The 19579-nt window shown below is 42.3% G+C and overlaps 1 protein-coding gene across 1 annotated transcript in view; it reads right to left on the bottom strand.

Annotated features, from left to right (window-relative positions):
• LOC126419610 (putative fatty acyl-CoA reductase CG5065) overlaps positions 1-19579 on the bottom strand; it is a 136322-nt gene that overhangs the window by 87964 nt on the left and 28779 nt on the right. The window contains exon 4 of the mRNA XM_050086799.1: positions 18586-18695. Within this exon, the coding sequence (XP_049942756.1) occupies positions 18586-18695 (110 nt within the window). The remainder of the gene's footprint in view (positions 1-18585; positions 18696-19579) is intronic.

The raw sequence follows: 19579 nt of genomic DNA on the forward strand, positions 1-19579 counted from the left end.
GTGTTATGTCTTGTTTGGCGATGAAGCCACATTTATCACTCATTGCCAGGTAAACCACCGAAACATTCACTATTGCTCTGTTGACAATCCCCCTTGGTTTCATCAGGTGGAACGTCGGCGTCCATGGAGTGTAAACGTGTGTTGTGGGACAGTGAACCATCAGCTCATAGGCCCATGTTTCACAGTCGGAACACTGAACACGCACTAATATCGCAGCCCACTAACAGACCATCTACCATGGATTCTAAAATACGTTCCTCTGCAGACTAGGAGGAACCAGTGGTACCAACTTGACGACTGTCCAGCACGTAGTGCGTGAAGCACTACAGCATACCTTCACGAATTATTTCCAGATTGTTGGATTGGACGCAGGGGTCCTGTACCTTGGCCGGCCCGTTTCCCGGGTTTGATGCCTATAGACTTTTTTCTGTGGGGAAATCTGAAAGATGCTGTCTGCAAGGACATACCAACTACACCCGATCATATGCAACGACGTATTCCTGCAGCTTGCTCGGACATCTCCGCTGAAATCCTAGCACATTGCAGCAGCCCTTCCGTACCAGTCTGGAAGACGTTGCGGGTGGTCATTTTGAACACAGCATGCGATGGTCCATTGTCTCGTTACTAGTCAGATTACACTAACCAGTGTATGCACTTGTCTTGTTTTTTACTGTACGCCACCACAAATGAAATGAGCGTTTGGCGTCATTGGCCGGGAGGCCCCTTGTGGGGCAGGTACGGCCGCCTTGCTGCAGGTCTTATTACATTCGGGCTCCAGATTTGGCGACCTGCGCGCCGAGTGGGGATGAAATGATGAGGAAGACAACTCAACACCCAGTCCCTGAGCGGAGAAAATCTCCGACCCAGCCGAGAATCGAACCCGAGCCCGTAGGACGGCAATTCGTCACGCTGACCAATGAGCTATCGGGGCGGACTACGTCATCACAGGTATTGTACAAGCGTCGGTGTGGGAACTTACCAAAATATCATGTCTCGTAAACGACTCGCAGCAGAATCAAGCAACAAACATCACTGACATTCTAATTCATCCTATTTTTAAGTTGTTAATGTCAACAGGCACTGTTCCATTTAAATAAAGTGTCTGTTTGTAGAAAAATTAAACTTTCTAAGTATTATTGCAATTTGTTCATTGGCTAACGATACGAGCCCCTGACTATCAGTTCATTCTGTGAAAACCGCACATTTATAGCTGTCCCCATTTCCACAACATATGCAGTGCATATTGTAGGTGATTCATCCGGTAAGTACTGGATGTAGAGAGAGTTCCATATGTTTGATCGTTAGAAATACGATTAATAGTGACAGTTATTTGCCCAGTCCACTTTCCTGTGACAATGACGCTTCATTTCACGATCCTTCCTTTTTTTTGGTTGGGGGGGAGGGGGGGGTCAACCGTCTTCTGGTTGGTTTGATGATGCACACCACGAATTCCTCTCCTACGCTTACCTGATCACCTTATATAGCAACTACATAGAACACCCTCAGTTATATCTAATGTATATTCCAATTCACAGCCTTATTTGATCGCAAGTCTTCCAGAGTTCGATTAAACTCTCCCTCGAAAATGGAACCCATATATATTCCACATCGAGTCAAAGTTCTACTTTTACCATGTCAGTGGACAGTTTCTTCACCTTCGTAGAGGCATCCAGCGTTATCCTCAAATGTTCAGATGTGTGTAAAATCTTATGGGACTTAACTGCTAAGGTCATCAGTCCCTAAGCTTACACACTAGTTAACCTAAATTATCCTAACATACACTCCCATGCCCGAGGGTGAACTCGAACCTCCGCCGGGACCAGCGGCACAGTCCATGACTGCAGCGCACTCAGACCGCTCGGCTAATCCCGCGCTCGTAATCCTCCCATCTATACTCTCTCTCCACTGCCGTTAACGCTGGAATTCCTCTTGCGCTATTAATGTTCAAGATTTTGCATTTAGTTTCCTCGAAAGTTGTTTTGACTAGTCTATATCTGAATCAGACCTTCCAGAGATCCGGAGATCATTTTTTTTTCGATCTTTCGTATTTTTCTTGCATCCATTTCGTTTTAGCTTTGAAATGGGTCTGCTTCTTCCCATAATTGCACTGACACGTTAAGGTGACACTACTCTGTCACATTCAAAGACACACACACACACACACACACACACACACACACACACGCACGCACACACACATCCTCACACGCACAAACGCACAACTCACACATCCCCAGACACACTTCCATATACTGTATGCACAATATGTGATCAAAAGTATCCGGACACCTGGCTAGAAAATGACTTACGAGTTCGTGGCGCCCTCCATCGGTAATGCTGGAATTCAGCATGGTGTTGGCCCACCCTCAGTCTTGATGACAGCTTCCACTCTCGCAGGCATACGTTCAATCAGGAGCTGGAAGGGTTTTTGGGGAAAGACAGCCCGTTCTTCACGGAGTGCTGCACTGAGGAGAGGTATCGATGTTGGTCGGTGAGGCCTGGCACGAAGTCCGCGTTCCGAAACATCCCAAAAATGTTTTACAGGATTCAGGCCAGAACTCCGTGCAGCCCAGTCCCTTAGAGTGATGTTATTGTCGCGTAACCACTCCGCCGCAGGCCGTGCATTATGAACAGGTGCTCGATCGTGTTGAAAGATGCAATCACCATCCCGAATTGCTCTTCAAGCAAGAAGGTGCTTAAAACATCAATGTGGGCCTGCGCTGTGATAGTGCCACGCAAAACAACAAGGAGTTCAAGCCTCCTCCATGAAAAACACGACCACACCATAACACCACCGCCTCCGAGTTTTACTGTTAGCATTTCACTCGCTGGCAGATGACGTTTACTGGGCATTCACCTTACCCACATCCTGCCATAGGATGGCCATATTGTGTACCGTCATTCGTTACGCCTCACAACGTTTTTCCACTGTTCAAACGTCCAATGTTTACGGTCCTTACACCAAGAGAGGCGCCGACTGGCATTTACTGGCGTGATCTGTGGCTTATGAGCAGCCGATCGACCATGAAATCCAAGTTTTTTCAACTCCCTCGAAACTGTCACAGTACTTGCAGTGTATCCTGATGCAGTTTGTAATTCCTCTGTGATGATATGGATAGATGTCTGCCTATTACACATTACGACCCTCTTCAACTGTCGGCGGTCTCGGTCAGTCAACAGACTGGAAAAACCGTTAAACACAGTACTTAATCTGAGGGGTCTGTAACATAACCTAATTCTTACACGTGAATGTAGGACTTCCCGCTGTGCATTGCTAATGATATATGCTCGGGCTTACATCTGGGTTGTTGCGTTAAAAATCCGCGAACTTCTGATGTCATTCTTATCATCGTCTGGCGAAGTCAGTCGTTTTTGCCAGATGGTGATTAGAACGACTCTCATCGAAACGTCGAGGAATTTGACAGCAGCAACCCGAGTGGGAGCCAGAGAAGGTTTCATCAGCTCCCTTCTTTATACATATAGCCGTTATTCCTTTTCTCTTACTGGTCTACGATAGTTTGCTATTGTCTGTCACTTATCATCATGTATCTATTCGATTCCAGTGATCCCCGAATGAAGTTTGTAAGTAGGCTGTTTAGGTTTTTTTATTGGTAACGCCACCTCTGTATAAAAATCACTGGCTGTGCTGTGTGCAGTCTGTGTCTAACTTTTTAAGATTTTGTTCCACTGTGTCTAACTTTTGAAGCTTTTGCTGTGTTTGTCTCTGATTTTGTTCCATTGTGTCTAACTGTTGCTGTGTTTGTCTCTGATATTGTTCCATTGTGTCTAACTGTTGCTGTGTTTGTCTCTGGTGTTGTTCCACTGTGTCTAACTTTTGAAGCTTTTGCTGTGTTTGTCTCTGATTTTGTTCCATTGTGTCTAACTGTTGCTGTGTTTGTCTCTGGTGTTGTTCCATTGTGTCTAACTGTTGCTGTGTTTGTCTCTGGTGTTGTTCCACTGTGTCTAACTTTTGAAGCTTTTGCTGTGTTTGTCTCTGATTTTGTTCCATTGTGTCTAACTGTTGCTGTGTTTGTCTCTAGTGTTGTTCCATTGTGTCTAACTTTTGAAGCTTTTGCTGTGTTTGTCTCTGATTTTGTTCCATTGTGTCTAACTGTTGCTGTGTTTGTCTCTGATATTGTTCCATTGTGTCTAACTGTTGCTGTGTTTGTCTCTGGTGTTGTTCCATTGTGTCTAACTTTTGAAGCTTTTGCTGTGTTTGTCTCTGATTTTGTTCCATTGTGTCTAACTGTTGCTGTGTTTGTCTCTGATATTGTTCCATTGTGTCTAACTGTTGCTGTGTTTGTCTCTGGTGTTGTTCCACTGTGTCTAACTTTTGAAGCTTTTGCTGTGTTTGTCTCTGATTTTGTTCCATTGTGTCTAACTGTTGCTGTGTTTGTCTCTGATATTGTTCCATTGTGTCTAACTGTTGCTGTGTTTGTCTCTGGTGTTGTTCCATTGTGTCTAACTTTTGAAGCTTTTGCTGTGTTTGTCTCTGATTTTGTTCCATTGTGTCTAACTGTTGCTGTGTTTGTCTCTAGTGTTGTTCCATTGTGTCTAACTTTTGAAGCTTTTGCTGTGTTTGTCTCTGATTTTGTTCCATTGTGTATAACTTTTGAAGCTTTTGTCCCATATGTTGCATTAATTGTAATAACAATGCACTGGTGTCTGAAACATGTTCCTCAGTGCTTTTCGGCAGTGAATTTGCACCGGCAACATTCACATTTTGACAAGCGGAAAATGTGTCTTGACTCATTTGAGAAAACGGTGAGGACGCAAAACCTGAATCTACAGTATTTGCAAAATTGTGTCCTGTCATTTCGGATTCCTGAGGCAAGCTGTTGCCGACCGATCGATCGATAATGCTTCCCTGTTCACTATTTGTTTCACTGTCTACGCCATTGTTTGCCGCCCGCTCCATTTCCCTATGCACAGTTACCAAATTACTACTTTGAACGTCTGTTAATTCATTACACAGTGGTGCTGGCAAGCTACGCTCGCCGTCATTATTATTTCTCAGTTTACTTTGCAGCCTAGTGTTACGTTTTTCACACGGCATTATTGTCACAATATTTCACACGATAACACAGAAAAACACAATTTGAAGAGCAAAAATAAGAGAACACATTAACATAGCACTGAAAATAATATCTAGTTAATTGCAAGCGCAGCTGCGAAATACTTGGTGCAAATTAACATGCATGCCACAACAACAATGAAAGACTGCAACTGCAAAGGAGATTCTCTCTATAATTACGCGCTAGCAATAAACAAAAGCTACACTAATTACACAAACTACAAGAAAAAATCAGAAGATTCCAGTGAGGTATCCTCGGCTAAGGGTCGGCATATGAAACGTCCCCTTTGAACAATTTATACAAGACTGTGCTTAAACTGACACAATATTTTTAGCGCAACGCAATCTGACTTTCAAAAATCCCTACGAAAGAATGGCCCTGACTAACATTAACCTATACAAATCACTTACCTCACCAAAAATCTTAGTTACTCGAACTACTGCAATACAGCGAGCGCCACTACTGCCAGCTAAATAAAAGATTCAAACTACGGAAGGCACTAACTACTGATTGGCATAGTTAGCAAATGAAAGATTTTAATAGAGAACAAACACTGTATTTACCTTAATAGTCATAATATATATAGCAGTTCATGACAGTCTTACAAATTTCAAAACTCCGCCATCTCTCTCCCCACATCCACCACTGCTGGCGGCTCACCTCCAACTGCGCAACGTTACGCGCTGTTCACATCCAGCTGCCGCTGCCCAACACTACAATGGCAGACAACAATGCAACCTAGACACAGACTGCACACAGCACAGCCAGTGATTTTTATACAGAGGTGGCGTTACCAATAAAAAAACCTAAACAGCCTACTTACAAGTTGTGCTGAGCACAGCACATATGCAACTACTCCAACTAATCGTTGATTTTCTGTATAGAAATTCGAAATTCTTCTTTTTGATGTTTCTGACTTTTGGTGAAAGGCACTATACATTTGATTTAATTGTGGTTATGCAATCTGGTGATAAAAAATATGAGATCGTGTCGGCGTAGGATGATGATGCTAATGATGATGCTTGGTTTGTGGGGTTCTCAACTGCGCGGTCATGAGCGCCCATACAGAATCCCAAATTGTACACATCTAGCCACTGTCACGAATGATAATGATGAAATGATGAGGACAACACAAACACCCAGTTCCCAGGCAGAGAAAATCCCTAACCCAGCCGGGAATCGAACCCGAGACGTCGTGATCCACAAGCAACAACGCTAGCCACTAGACTACGAGCTGTGGACTAAGCGTTGGAAGTCTCCTGCCTCTGTAGCCGTCCATAATTGCAAAAGTATTGCCAGTGCAGCATTTTGTGCACGAACTCATATCTCAATTATGTCCCATAAATGTTCAGTGGGATTCATGTCGGGCGATCTGCGTAGGCAGACCATTCACTCGAACTGTGCAGAACTTTCTTCAAACCAGTCGCGACCAGTTGTGGCCTGGGGACATGGCCCACTGACATCCATAAAAATGTCATCGTCGTTTGGTTGCAAATGGTGTCTAAGTAGTCGAACACAACCATTTCCAGTCAATGAACAATTCAATGGTACCACCAGACTTAATCCACTCCATGTTGACACAGCCCACGTCATTATGGAGCTACCACTAGGTTGCGTACTACCTTGTTAACAACTTGGGTCCATGGCTTCGCCGGGTCAGCGTCACACTCGAACCTTAACATCAGCTCTTGCCAACTGAAATCGGAACTCTTCTAACCAGAACACTGTTTTCCAGTCATCTAGGGTCGAGCCGATGCGGTCACGAGCCCAGGAGAGACTCTGCAGGTGATTTCGTGTTGTTAACAATAGCACTCGTGTGGGTCGTGTGTTGTCATAGTCCATTAACGCCATATTTCACCGCACGTTCTTAGCGGGTGTGTTTGTCGTACATGGCACATTGATTTCCGCGAACATTTCACGCAATGTTGCTTGTCTGTGAGAACTGACAACTCTACGCAAACACCGCCGCTCTCGGTCGTCAAGTGGAGGCCGTCGGCCACTGCGTTGTCCGTGGTGAGACGTAAAGCCTGAAATGTGGAATTCTCTGCACACTCTTGGCGCTATGGGTCACAGGATACTGAACTCCGTAATGATTATCGAAATGGAATGTTCCATGCGCGTACCTCATTCAGCGTTCAAAGTAAGTCAAGTCCTGTCGTGCTGCCATAATGATGTCGGAAACCTTTTTACATGAATCACTTGAGTGCAAATTACAGCTCCTCTAATGCACTGCCTTTCATACCTTGTGGACGCGATATTACTGCCATTTGTATATGGGCATATCGCTGTCCCATGACTTATCACCCCAGTATATTTCTTCTGCGACGAAAGTTCATCTCTCCACATGTAGATGGGTTGGACTAAAATGTGGAAACAATGCGAGAAACAGACGCTTGAACATACTGTACCGCCAGACAAGTGTCAGTAGTTCTCAGAAGTATGTTGATGATGATGATGATCATCATGATGATGCTTGGTGTGTGGGGCGCTCAACTGTGCGGTCATCAGGGCCCGTACAAAGCCCCAATTCTTACACAGTCCACCTTTTTTGCCGAACTCAATGTAACCACTGTCACGAACATGGAATCATGAGGTCGCAAAGTACTGTTGCCAAGAGATTTCAGATCGATTCCGTATTTCTGGATTTCCGGAAGGCCTTTGACACTGTACCACACAAGCGGCTTGTAGTGAAATTGCATGCTTATAGAATATCGTCTCAGTTATGTGACTGGATCTGTGATTTCCTGTCAGAGAGGTCACAGTTCGCAGTAACTGACGGAAAGTCATCGAGTAAAACAAAAGTGATTTCTGGCGTTCTCCAAAGTAGTGTTGTAGGCCCTTTGCTGTTCCTTATCTATGTAAACGATTTGGGAGACAATCTGAGCAGCCGTCTTCGGTTGTTTGCAGATGACGCTGTCGTTTATCGACTAATAAAGTCATCAGAAGATCAAAACAAACAGCAGAACGATTTACAAAATATATCTGAATGGTGTGAAAAATGGCAGTTAAATAACGAAAAGTGTGAGGTCATCCACATGAGTGCTAAAAGGAACTCGTTAAACTTCGGTTACACGATAAATCAGTCTAATCTAAAAGCCGCAAACTCAACTAAATACCCGCGCAGTTGAGCGCCCCACACACTAAGCAACTTAAATTGGTAGGAACACATAGAAAATGTAGTGGGGAAGGCTAACCAAAGACTGCGTTTTATTGGTAGGACACTTGGAAAATGTTACAAAGGAGACTGCATACACTGCGCTTGTCCGTCCTCTTTTAGAATACTGCTGCGCGGTGTGGGATCCTTACCAGATACGACTGACGGAGTCCATCGAAAAAGTTCAAAGAAGGGCAGCACGTTTTGTATTATAGCTAAATATAGGAGAGAGTGTCACAGAAATGATACAGGATTTGGGCTGGACATCATTCTCACAAATTTCCAATCACCAACTTTCTCCTCCGAACGCGAAAATATTTTGTTGCCACCGACCTACATAGGGAGAACGATCACCACGGTAAAATAAGAGAAATCAGAGCTCGTACAGAAAGATACAGGTGTTCGTTCTTTCCGCGAGCTACATGACATTGGAATAATAGAAAATTGTGAAGCTTTCAGGCACTTAAATGCGATTTGCTGAGTATCCATGTAGATGTAGACAACACAAACACCCAGCCCCTGGGCAGAGAAAATCCCCAACCCCGGTTTTGTCAGAGCTAAGTCAATTCGAAACTGGGCAAATCGTTGGTGCTCCTATTATGGGTGCTTCCGTAACCAAGATCGCCAAAGTGTCTGGTGTTTGAAGAGGAGCCGTATCGAAGATGTATATCGTGCAAAGGGAAATGGGAAAAAAATATCATTCGAAAAGGCACAACTGGGACGAAAGTGTGTGCTGAGTGATCGTGGCGGACAGTCACTGACACGGCTTGTGGCGAAAAATAAGTGTCAATATAATTGAAGATCTTAATCGCTATTAATACTTCATATCTTTTTCAAAATATACGCCTCAACGCGTTTCGGATACAGCCATCAAAAGAATTTGTCAGATAAACAGAACAAATGAGAAGTAACATTTTCACGAGAAACCCAACATTGTATAAAACGAAATGTAGGCATACCACATTTAAAATCTCGATACACAGTATCTCGTAAATTCATACGTGTTTTTGTACCATAAAATAGTGCTGTATAGTGTGGCAGCCTACCAGAAATAACAATCTGTGGTCGTTAGATGGTTTCAAGTACGTCTACAAATTAAGCATACAGTCATTTCAAGACAGTTATGCATAAACGTAATGAACTGGACCTGTCACCTTCTACAGATTGAACCTACAGTCATGTCACAAAAAACTACGAACTATCATTTCGTAAAAAGTATCCTGTACAATCCAAATGGACAATTGCGTTCTTAAAAACAATTCAAGGTGTTGTTGTTATTGTTATTGTTGTTGTTGTCTTCAGTCCAGAGACTGGTTTGATGCACCTCTCCATGCTACTCTATCCTGTGCAAGCTTCCCAGTACCTACTGCAACCTACATCCTTCTGAATCTGCTTAGTGCATTCATCTCCCTCTACGATTTTTATTCTCCACGCTGCCCTCCAATACTAAATTGGTGATTCCTTGATGCCTCAGAACATGTCCTACCAACCGATCCCTTCTTCTAGTCAGGTTGTGCCACAAATTTCTCTTCTCCTCAGTTCTGTTCAGTATCTCCTCATTAGTTACGTGATCTTCCCATCTAATCTTCAGCATTCTTCTGTAGCACCACATTTCGAAAGCTTCTATTCTCTTCTTGTCCAAACTATTTATCGTCCTTGTTTCACTTCCATACATGGCTACACTCCATACTAATACTTTCAGAAACGACTTCCTGACCCTTAAATCTATACTCTATGTCAACAAATTTCTCTTATTTAGAAACGATTTCCTTGCCAATGCCAGTCTACATTTTATATCCTCTCTACTTCGACCATCGTAAGTTATTTTGCTCCCCAAATAGGAAAACATGTTTACTACTTTAAGAGTCTCATTTCCAAATTTAATTCCCTCAGCATCACCAGATTTCATTCGACTACATTCCATTATCCTCGTTTTTCTTTTGTTAATGTTCATCTTATGCCCTTCTTTCAAGACACTGTCCATTCCGTTCAACTGCTCTTCCAAGTCCTTTGCTGTCTCTGACAGAATTACAACGTCATTGGCAAACCTCAAAGTTTTTATTTCTTCTCCATGGATTTTAATTTTCTTTTGTTTCCTTTACTGCTTGCTCATTATACAGATTGAATAACATCGGGGATAGGTTACAACCGTGTCTCACTCCCTTCCCAACCACTGCTTCCCTTTCATCCCCCTCGACTTTTATAACCGCCATATGGTTTCCGTGCTAATGGCAAATAGCCTTTCGCTCCCTGTATTTGATCCCTTCCACTTACAGAATTTGAAAGAGAGTATTCCAGTCAACATTGTCAAAAGCTTTCTCTAAGTCTACAAATGCTAGAAACGTAGGTTTGCTTTTCTTTAATCTTTCTTCTAAGATAAGTCGTAGGGTCAGTATTGCCTCATGTGTTCCAACATTTCTACGGAATCCAAACTGATCTCCTCCGAGGTCGGCTTCTACCAGTTTTTCCAGTCTGTAAAGAATTCGTGTTGGTATTTTGCAGCCGTGACTCATTAAACTAATAGTTCGGTAATTTCCACATATGTCAATACCTGCTTTCTTTGGGATTGGAATTATTATATTGTTCTTGAAGACTGAGGGTATTTCGCCTGTCTCATACTTCTTGCTCACCAGATGGTAGAGGTTTGTTAGGGCTGTTTCTTCCAAGGCTATCAGTAGTTCTAATGGAATGTTGTCTACTCCCGGGGTCTTGTTTCGACTTAGGTCTTTCAGTGCTCTGTCAAACTCTTCACGCAGTATCATATCTCCCATTCCATCTTCATCTACGTCCTCTTCCCGTTTCCATAATATTGTCCTCAAGTACATCGCTCTTGTATAGACCCTCTATATACTCCTTCCACCTTTCTGATTTCCCTTCTTTGCTTAGAACAGGGTTTCCATGTGAACTTTTGATATTCATGCAAATGGTTCTGTTTTCGCCGAAGATCTCTTTAATTTTCCTGTAGGCGGCATCTATCTTACCCCTGGTGATATATTCCTCTTCATCCTTACATTTGTCCTCTAGCCATCCCTGCTCAGCCATTTTGCACGTCATATCGATCTCAATTTTGAGACTTTTGTGTTCCTTTTTGCCTTCATTTACTGCACTTTTACATTTTCGCCTTTCATCAATTAAATTCAATATTTCTTCTGTTACCCAAGGATTTCTACTAGCCCTCATCTTTTACCTACTTGATCCTCTTCTGTCCTCACTATTTCATCTCTCAAAGCTACCCATTCTTCTTCTACTGTATTTTTTTCCCCCGTTTTTGTCAATCGTTCCCTAATGCTTGCTCTGAAACTATTTACAACCTCTGGTTCTTTCAGTTTATCCGTTTCATCTTCTTAAATTCCCACCTTTTTGCAGTTTGTTCAGTTTTTGTCTACAGTTCATAACCAATAGATTGTGGTCAGAGACCACATCTGCCCCTGGAAATGTCTTACAATTTAAAATCTGGTTCGTAAATCTCCGTCTTACCATTATATAACCTATCTGAAACCTTCCAGTGTCTCCAGGCCTCTCTCATGTACACAACCTTCTTTCATGATTCTTGAACCAAGTGTTAGCTATGATTAAGTTATGCCCTGTGCTAAATTCTACCAGGCGGTTTCCTCTTTCATTCCTTAACAAAAATCCATATTCACCTACTACTTTTCCTTCTCTTCCTTTTCCATCAATCTCTTCGTCATCTGCGGAGCTAGTTGGCATATAAAATTGTACTACTGTGGTGGGCGTGGGCTTCGTGTCTATCTTCGCTACTATAATGCGTTCACTACACTGTTTGTAGTAGCTTATCCGCACTCCCATTTTTTATTCATTATTAAACCCACTCCTGCATTACCCCTGTTTGATTTTGTATTTATACCACTGTATTCACCTGACCGGAAGTCTCGTTCCTCCTGCCACCGAACTTCACTTATTCCCATTATATCTAGCTGTAACCCATCCATTTCCCTTTTTAAATTTTCTAACCTACCCGCCCGGTTAAGGGATCTGACATTCCACGCTCCGATCCTTAGAACGCCAGTTTTCTTTCTCAAGCTATGCCTTTAAAATTATAGAAGGCACAGCTTAAGCCTAGATGACGAAACCCTCGTACGTAAAATTCTAGTAGGGTGTAAAACAGGATATTTTGTACTTAATATTTTATGTAATATGCTATTGGATATATCATATTGTCGATAAAACAGCAAAGTACTGAAAGAGGGGTACGTTTATGTTCATTTATTTTGTCTTCTGGCTACCGGTTTCGATAAGCAGTAGCATCCTCAGACCATCCCCTAGCTCATGGTCATCACGCTTGCTTCCCCAGTTGGTGTGTCAAGGACAAAATAAATAAACTGCCATTGTAAATACAAACATATACACTGAGGTGACAAAAGTCCCAACACAGCGATATATATATATATATATATATATATATATATATATATATATATATATATATATATATCGCTTACATAGTCCGCCCCGACAGCTAAAGACAGATTGCAGTCCTACGGGCCCGGATTCGATTCCCTCTGGGTCGTGAATTTTCTCCGCTCAGGGACTGGGTGTTGTGCTGTCTCCATCATCATTTTATCCCCATCCGGTGCGCAGGTCGCCCAATGTCGTTTCGAATGTAATAAGCCCTGCCACGCAAGGGGCCTCAAGGCCAATAACCCCAAACGCTCATTTCATTTCCATCGGTACACGAGGCACAAAAGAGCACTGGACTGGCTGAGCTGTCATTTCTACTCAAGCGATTCATGTGAAAAAGTTTGCCACGTGATTATGAACGCACGATGCGGATTAACAAACAGTGAACGCGGAATGGTGCTTGGAGCTATGGGACATTCCATTTCGGAAATCATTAGGGAACTCAGTATTCCGAGAACCACAATGTCAAGAGTGTGCCAAAAATGTCACTTTCCAGGCGTTACCTCTCACCACGGAAAACCCAGTAGCTAACGGCTTTCACTTATCGACCGAAGGCGATGGCGTTGGTCTGGAGTTGTCAGTGCTAACGGAGAAGGAATACGGTGTGACTCGAATGAAAAACAGCCCACAGTTGCACTAAATTATGTCTATTTTAATCCTCGACCATGGTTTCAGATATAATAATATAGCCTTCTTCAGAAGTCATACACACTAATAAATGAAAAACGTCTTAGCCCAGCGGCTGCGTCAAAACCAATAAAATAAAATCAACAGACATAAGCCTGTTTCGAACATAAGTAAAATTACTGGTTATCACTGTTAGCATTCAACCGCGATTCTTATACATATATTTTAACAACGCGTTTCAAGAGACAATGCTCTCATCATCAGGTTGTAAGGTCTATGTCATGAAATTAAACGGACTAAAAAGACAAAATACCATCACAAATAGTTGGCAAGTCCATAGAGTAAAACAGAATTAAAAGTATATTGGACTGTGGATCCTCGTCATACATCGAAGTTGTTGACACAAGTCGATGGCCGTCCCATAGCTACCAAATATGCTGTCGCACTGTGCCGGCTCGGGAGCTGTTGTGGACTGACGTGCCTAGGTCTTGTGGCGTGGTTACAGCCGTGTGCTTGACGGTAACGCTATGCTATTGGGCGCCTTATTTCCTTATTGCATTGGTCTGCCATCGTTAGCCTCCCGCAACTCCGTCAGTGACATGCTACAAGTTTAAAGTCGCATACCTATCCTAAAATAATTCTAAAAACCCGCTAAAAAATCTCATTTCTTTAAAATTATCTTGTGAATTAATAATATTGCTTTGTTTCTTTTCATAGATAGCTATCTCGAATTCCTCTAGTAAATCAAGTTTCCTCCCTTTCCTTTCTACATGCAATATTTCCACGCTATGCTATTAAGGGGATGGCCTGTTTCATATATATGGTTCGCAACAGCTGATTTGTCATAATTTCCTAACCTGAACGCATCTTTATGTTCTTTATACCGGATCGCGAATGATCTTCCTGTCTGCCCTATATATTTTGCATCACAAGTTCTGCACAGAATCTTATAAACTCCCAATCTTTCAAACTTATTTCTCTTCTCGCCAATATCGTGCTTAAGGCTATACCTCACTAGGTTATTAGTCTGAAAAGCTATTTTAGCATCGTATGGCTTAAAAATATTTGCTATCTTTTGTGAGACAGTTCCGTAGTATGGCATCGTGATAATTTTCACTTTCTCTCCATCAGGTTTTTTCATTTTGCGCTTATTACTTTTCCGTAACAGTTTTTTAACTATATCTATTCTGTAACCGTTATTCATCACTATTCTCTTAACGGTATTAATTTCAGTATCCCTATCTTTTTCGCTCATAGGTATATTGACTGCCCTATGCACGAGACTACGGAAAGCAGCTTCTTTATAAGACTGCGGATGGCATGAATCATTCGGGATCACGGCATCAGTGGTAGTTTGTTTTCTATAAACGGAGAACGCATGTTTGTTGTCCTGCTTTTTTATATTCAGGTCCAGGAAACGTAAACAATTGCCAGTTTCATACTCCACGGTAAATTCTATTTTATTATGTGCATCGTTGAACTTTTTTACTATTTCCTCAATGTCCTCACGGGATCCATCGACAAGTAACAGAGTGTCGTTAACATAATGTTTGTAATAAACAATTTTATCCATAATGTTATCGTCAGAATTTAGAACTTTATCTTCAAGGTCGTTGATAAAAATGTCCGCCATAGTTCCTGAAATACTGGACCCCATGGCTAACCCATCGTCCTGAATATAAAATTTGTTATTAAACGTAAAACAATTAAAACTTGTAATGAGCTGTAGGAGTTCAATAAATTCAATTGTGTCTTGCGCTGAAATTTTACCGTATTTAAGGAAATTTCTCTTAATGATTTCTATAGTTTCGTTAACCGGAACACTGGAGTATAAGTTCTTAACATCCAACGAAACCAAACGGGAAGTGTCAGTGACTGGCGTATCTTTAATTTCACCTATCATGGTCATACTACCACGCACAGAATAGTTATTTTTATACACGTAAGTCTTTTTCAGAATTTGGTTCAACAATTTCGTTATTTTATATGCCGGACTATTTCGACCGTTAACAATCGGACGAACCGGATGCAGATCTTTATGTATCTTCACCTGTGATCTTAATTTGGGGGCCGTTGTATTCATGATAACACATCTTCTTTTTTCGGCTTCTGTCAGCAGGAAGTGTGTGCGTTTAAGAACATTTTTTAGTTTAATTTGGAAATTGGCTGTTATGTCTTTCGGAATTTCCGTAATGCTATTTTCAACAAAGAAGGCTAAGGTCTTCGAAACGTACTCCTCCTCTTTTAATATTACGACCGTATTCCCCTTATCCGCTTTCGTGGCAATAGCTTTCACTCCATTAAGTTTTTTATTTATAGAATCGACAGTTAGTCGGTCTGCTCTAGTCTTATGATTAACACTATTTCGCTTATTTAGTTCATTTTTTACTATTTTATGTAGCTTATGACCGACATGCCCGGTTTCATTATTATTTAATTTGGCAATTTCTGTTGTCATTTTAGTGAGGGCAATTAATTCTTTCGCGATCTTCTTGTTAAACGACTGCTCAATATTAAATTTTAATGCCTTATTTAACATTTCTACTTCTGTATTATCAAATACAATATCCGTTTTGTTAACCACCCGTCGATAAAAGTCTAAAGACGAAAGGCTTTGTTGTTGATCTTTTTCATCTTCACGCGTGTTATTACTTAATTTACGAAGTTTTTTATCTTGTTTTTCTTTTTTCTTTATAAACTCCTTCTGTAGTATTTTGTGAAGTCTACATGTAACCACTTCCCATACGTTCACCGGTAATATTTCCTTGACCTTAGTCTCTGCTTGAACTGTTTTTTAATTAAGTCTTTCTTTTTATACAGATATTTAATTTCTGCGCGTATCCAAAACTTTTTTGCTTTTTCAACAGCTAGTCGTCCCGCCCATGACTTGCAATCACAAAGTTTCAACCTCACGTAATTCGGGATAACATGATTCTTCACACATTCTTTGTTAAAGTTTATGTTTGCGGCCAATGCTCTCATCATCAGGTTGTAAAGTCTATGTCATGAAATTAAACGGACTAAAAAGACAAAATACCGTCACAAATAGTTGGCAAGTCCATAAAGTAAAACAGAATTAAAAGTATATTGCTGTGGGTCCTCTTCTTACATTGAAGTTGTTGACACAAGTCGATGGCCGTCCCATAGCTACCAAATATGCTGTCGCACTGTGCCGGCTCGGGAGCTGTTGTGGACTGACGTGCCTAGGTGTTATGGCGTGGTTACAGCCGTGTGCTTGACGGTAACGCTATGCTATTGGGCGCCTTATTTCCTTATTGCATTGGTCTACCATCGTTAGCCTCTCGCAACTCCGTCAGTGACATGCTACAAGTTTAAAGTCGCATACCTATCCTAAAATAATTCTAAAAACCCGCTAAAAATCTCATTTCTTTAAAATTATCTTGTGCATTTATAATATTGCTTTGATTATATTAAGTAAAATTACATATGGCACCGTATGTCCTCCACCGTATGTACTCCACCGTATGTCCTACTGCAGTATAACAGAGGTATAACAGAACGACATCACCTGCAACGGCTCGCCTGGGCTCGTGACCATATCGTTTACACTCCAGACGACTGGAAAACCGCGACCTGCTGAAGTGAGTCCCGATTTGAGTTACAAAGGGCTGATGGGAGGGTTCCAATATTGCGCACACTCCTCGAAGTCATGAACCCAGGTTATCTACAATGCTTTATGCATGCTGGTGGTCGCTTCATAATGATATGGGCTGTGTTTACATGCAATAGACTGGGTCGTTTGATCGAACTGAACCGATCAGTGACTGAAAATGGTTATATGTGGCTACTCGGACACCATTTGCACCATTCAACGACTTTATCTTCCCAAGCAATGATGCACCATATCACCGGGCAACAATTAGTTGCAACTGGTTTGAAGAACATTCTGAATAATTCGAGCGAATTATTTGGCCACCCAGATCGCCCGATGTCAGTCCCATCTAATTGTTATGGGATGTAGTCAAGAGATCAAATGGTTCAAATGGCTCTTAGCACTATGGGACTTAACATCTATGGTCAGCAGTCCCCTAGAACTTAGAACTACTTAAACCTAACTAACCTAAGGACATCACACAACACCCAGTTATCACGAGGCAGGGAAAATCCCTGACCCCGCCTGGAACCGAACCCGGGAACCCGGGCGTGGGAAGCGAGAACTCTACCGCACAGTCAAGAGATCAGTTCGTACACAAAATCCTGCACCGGCAGCACCTTCGGTATATAAGCAGCTTAGCTCAATATTTCTACAGGGAACTTCCAACGGCTTGTTGGGTCCATGAGACGTCCATGTGCTGCACTTCGCGGGCAAAAGGAGGTTCAACACGATATTAGGAGGTATCTTGCGACTTTTTTCCCTTAAGTGTACTTTTTCAACATCATTGAATATCGAATAATTGTAATTAACTATTGCACAACCTATAAATTATAACTTCCTCTGAATGAAATGTAGAGTAGTAAAGTGTACGTACTATGTTTTAGTAGCAACGTAATATTTCACCCCACTTTAATATTCTAGGTGTTAATATAGCTATATTGCAACTTCTTCTTGTTTTCGTGAGTTGATTATGGTAATAATGACATTGCCATTAAAATATTTAGCAAGGGTATTAACTCATTAACATAGAAAGAGCTGTCGACTTCGGACTCGTCGCCGTCTTTCGGCTGTCGCGTTTAGTTGTGGCCACGCCTGCCACGGCCAGTGGGCAGCGCAGTCGGTGGACGGCAGACGAGCGACATCCTGCGGTCAGCCAGCCCCACTAGCGAGTCTTGGACAATATCAAAGTAACCAACTAAGTCTGAAATAATTTTGTTCATTAACAAGTCTCTGTTGCAGTGAATAAAGTTTATATTTTCCTCAAATTCGAGTGCTTATAAAATAAACTGCCGAGACTAACAGATTTGGTGTTGGCCAAACGGGCAGGAACCTTGTACTTCGATGTAGAGAGCACCCATGTGATCAGAGCAACAGTGCTCTCGGTAGTCATCTCAACACCGGTAAACATGAAATAATTTAGAAATTTTACACAAGGCACCCAAAAGCTACACCCTAAACGCATTAGAAGAAATGGAAATATTTGTCCATGGTAATGAGCTCTTTGCAGGCATTTCATAACCAGTACATCACATCAACATTTGTTGCTTCTGCTGCATTAGAAGAAATCTGATTGCCGTACACGTATGCTGAGGGATACTGTTGAACCGTGGCTATAGCTACGAAATTTCTTTGCTTAGCGACTGAGGTAATCTCACGTTCCGAGAACAAAATGTTTATAAAAATTCTGAACTTACCAATGGAAGGCCTGATAACTGAGGCGGGTAGTCCAGCAGCGTGAGTGCATATTACATCCTCAGCGACTGCTTTTGTGAAGGTATAAGTGTTGGGCCAGTCACCCAATATCCTGAAACACAGATGCATTCATAAATATGCTGCTAATTCTGCCCCTGAATTTAGACAAATCTTCCGAATGAGATATTTTAGCAGGACTCCATCACAAGTAATGACGCTGGAGAAGTAGTACATACTAAATACAAATATTAAAAAAGTTTTGCATCACCCCAGTTCCCAGAACTGATGAAGACAGACATTGACTATGGATACTGTCCCTTTGACTGTTCAGAGATGTCAGTAAACACGCCCAATAACGTAAACAACCATGCATGAGCAGCGCCTATTGCACGGAGGGGTCAGACAGCCGATCAGTTCCACTCATTCCCCCAGGAAGGAAGTACATGCTTCGTGTTCTATGTAGTTCAACCACGCCTTGACGGTCAATACCGCGGTTCGATCACGTCCGCATTGTTGCTTTGTGCCAGGGGCGGCTCTCAACAAGGGAAGTGTTCAGGCATCTCGGAATGAACCAAAGCGATGTTGCTCTGACATGGAACAGATACAGAGAGACAGGAACCGTCGATGACAAGCCTTGCTCAGGCCACCCAAGGGCTACTACTGCCGTGAATGACCACTACCTACGGATTGTGGCTCGGAAGAACCCTGACAGCAACTCCACCATATTAAATAATGCTTTTCATGCAGCCACAGGACGTCGTGTTACTACTCAACCTGTGCGTCATAGGCTGCATGATGCTCCACTCCCGACGTCCGTGGCGTGGTCCATCTTTGCAGGCACGGCACCATGCAGTGCGGTACAGATGGGCCCAACATCATGCCGAATGGACCTGTCAGGATTGGTATCACGTTCTCTCACCTGTGAGTGTCGCATATGCCTTCAACCAGATAATCGTCGGAGACGTGTTTAGAGGTAACCCGGTCAGGCTGAACGCC

This window comes from Schistocerca serialis, chromosome 9, assembly GCF_023864345.2.
Source record: "Schistocerca serialis cubense isolate TAMUIC-IGC-003099 chromosome 9, iqSchSeri2.2, whole genome shotgun sequence".
NCBI lineage: Eukaryota > Metazoa > Arthropoda > Insecta > Orthoptera > Acrididae > Schistocerca > Schistocerca serialis.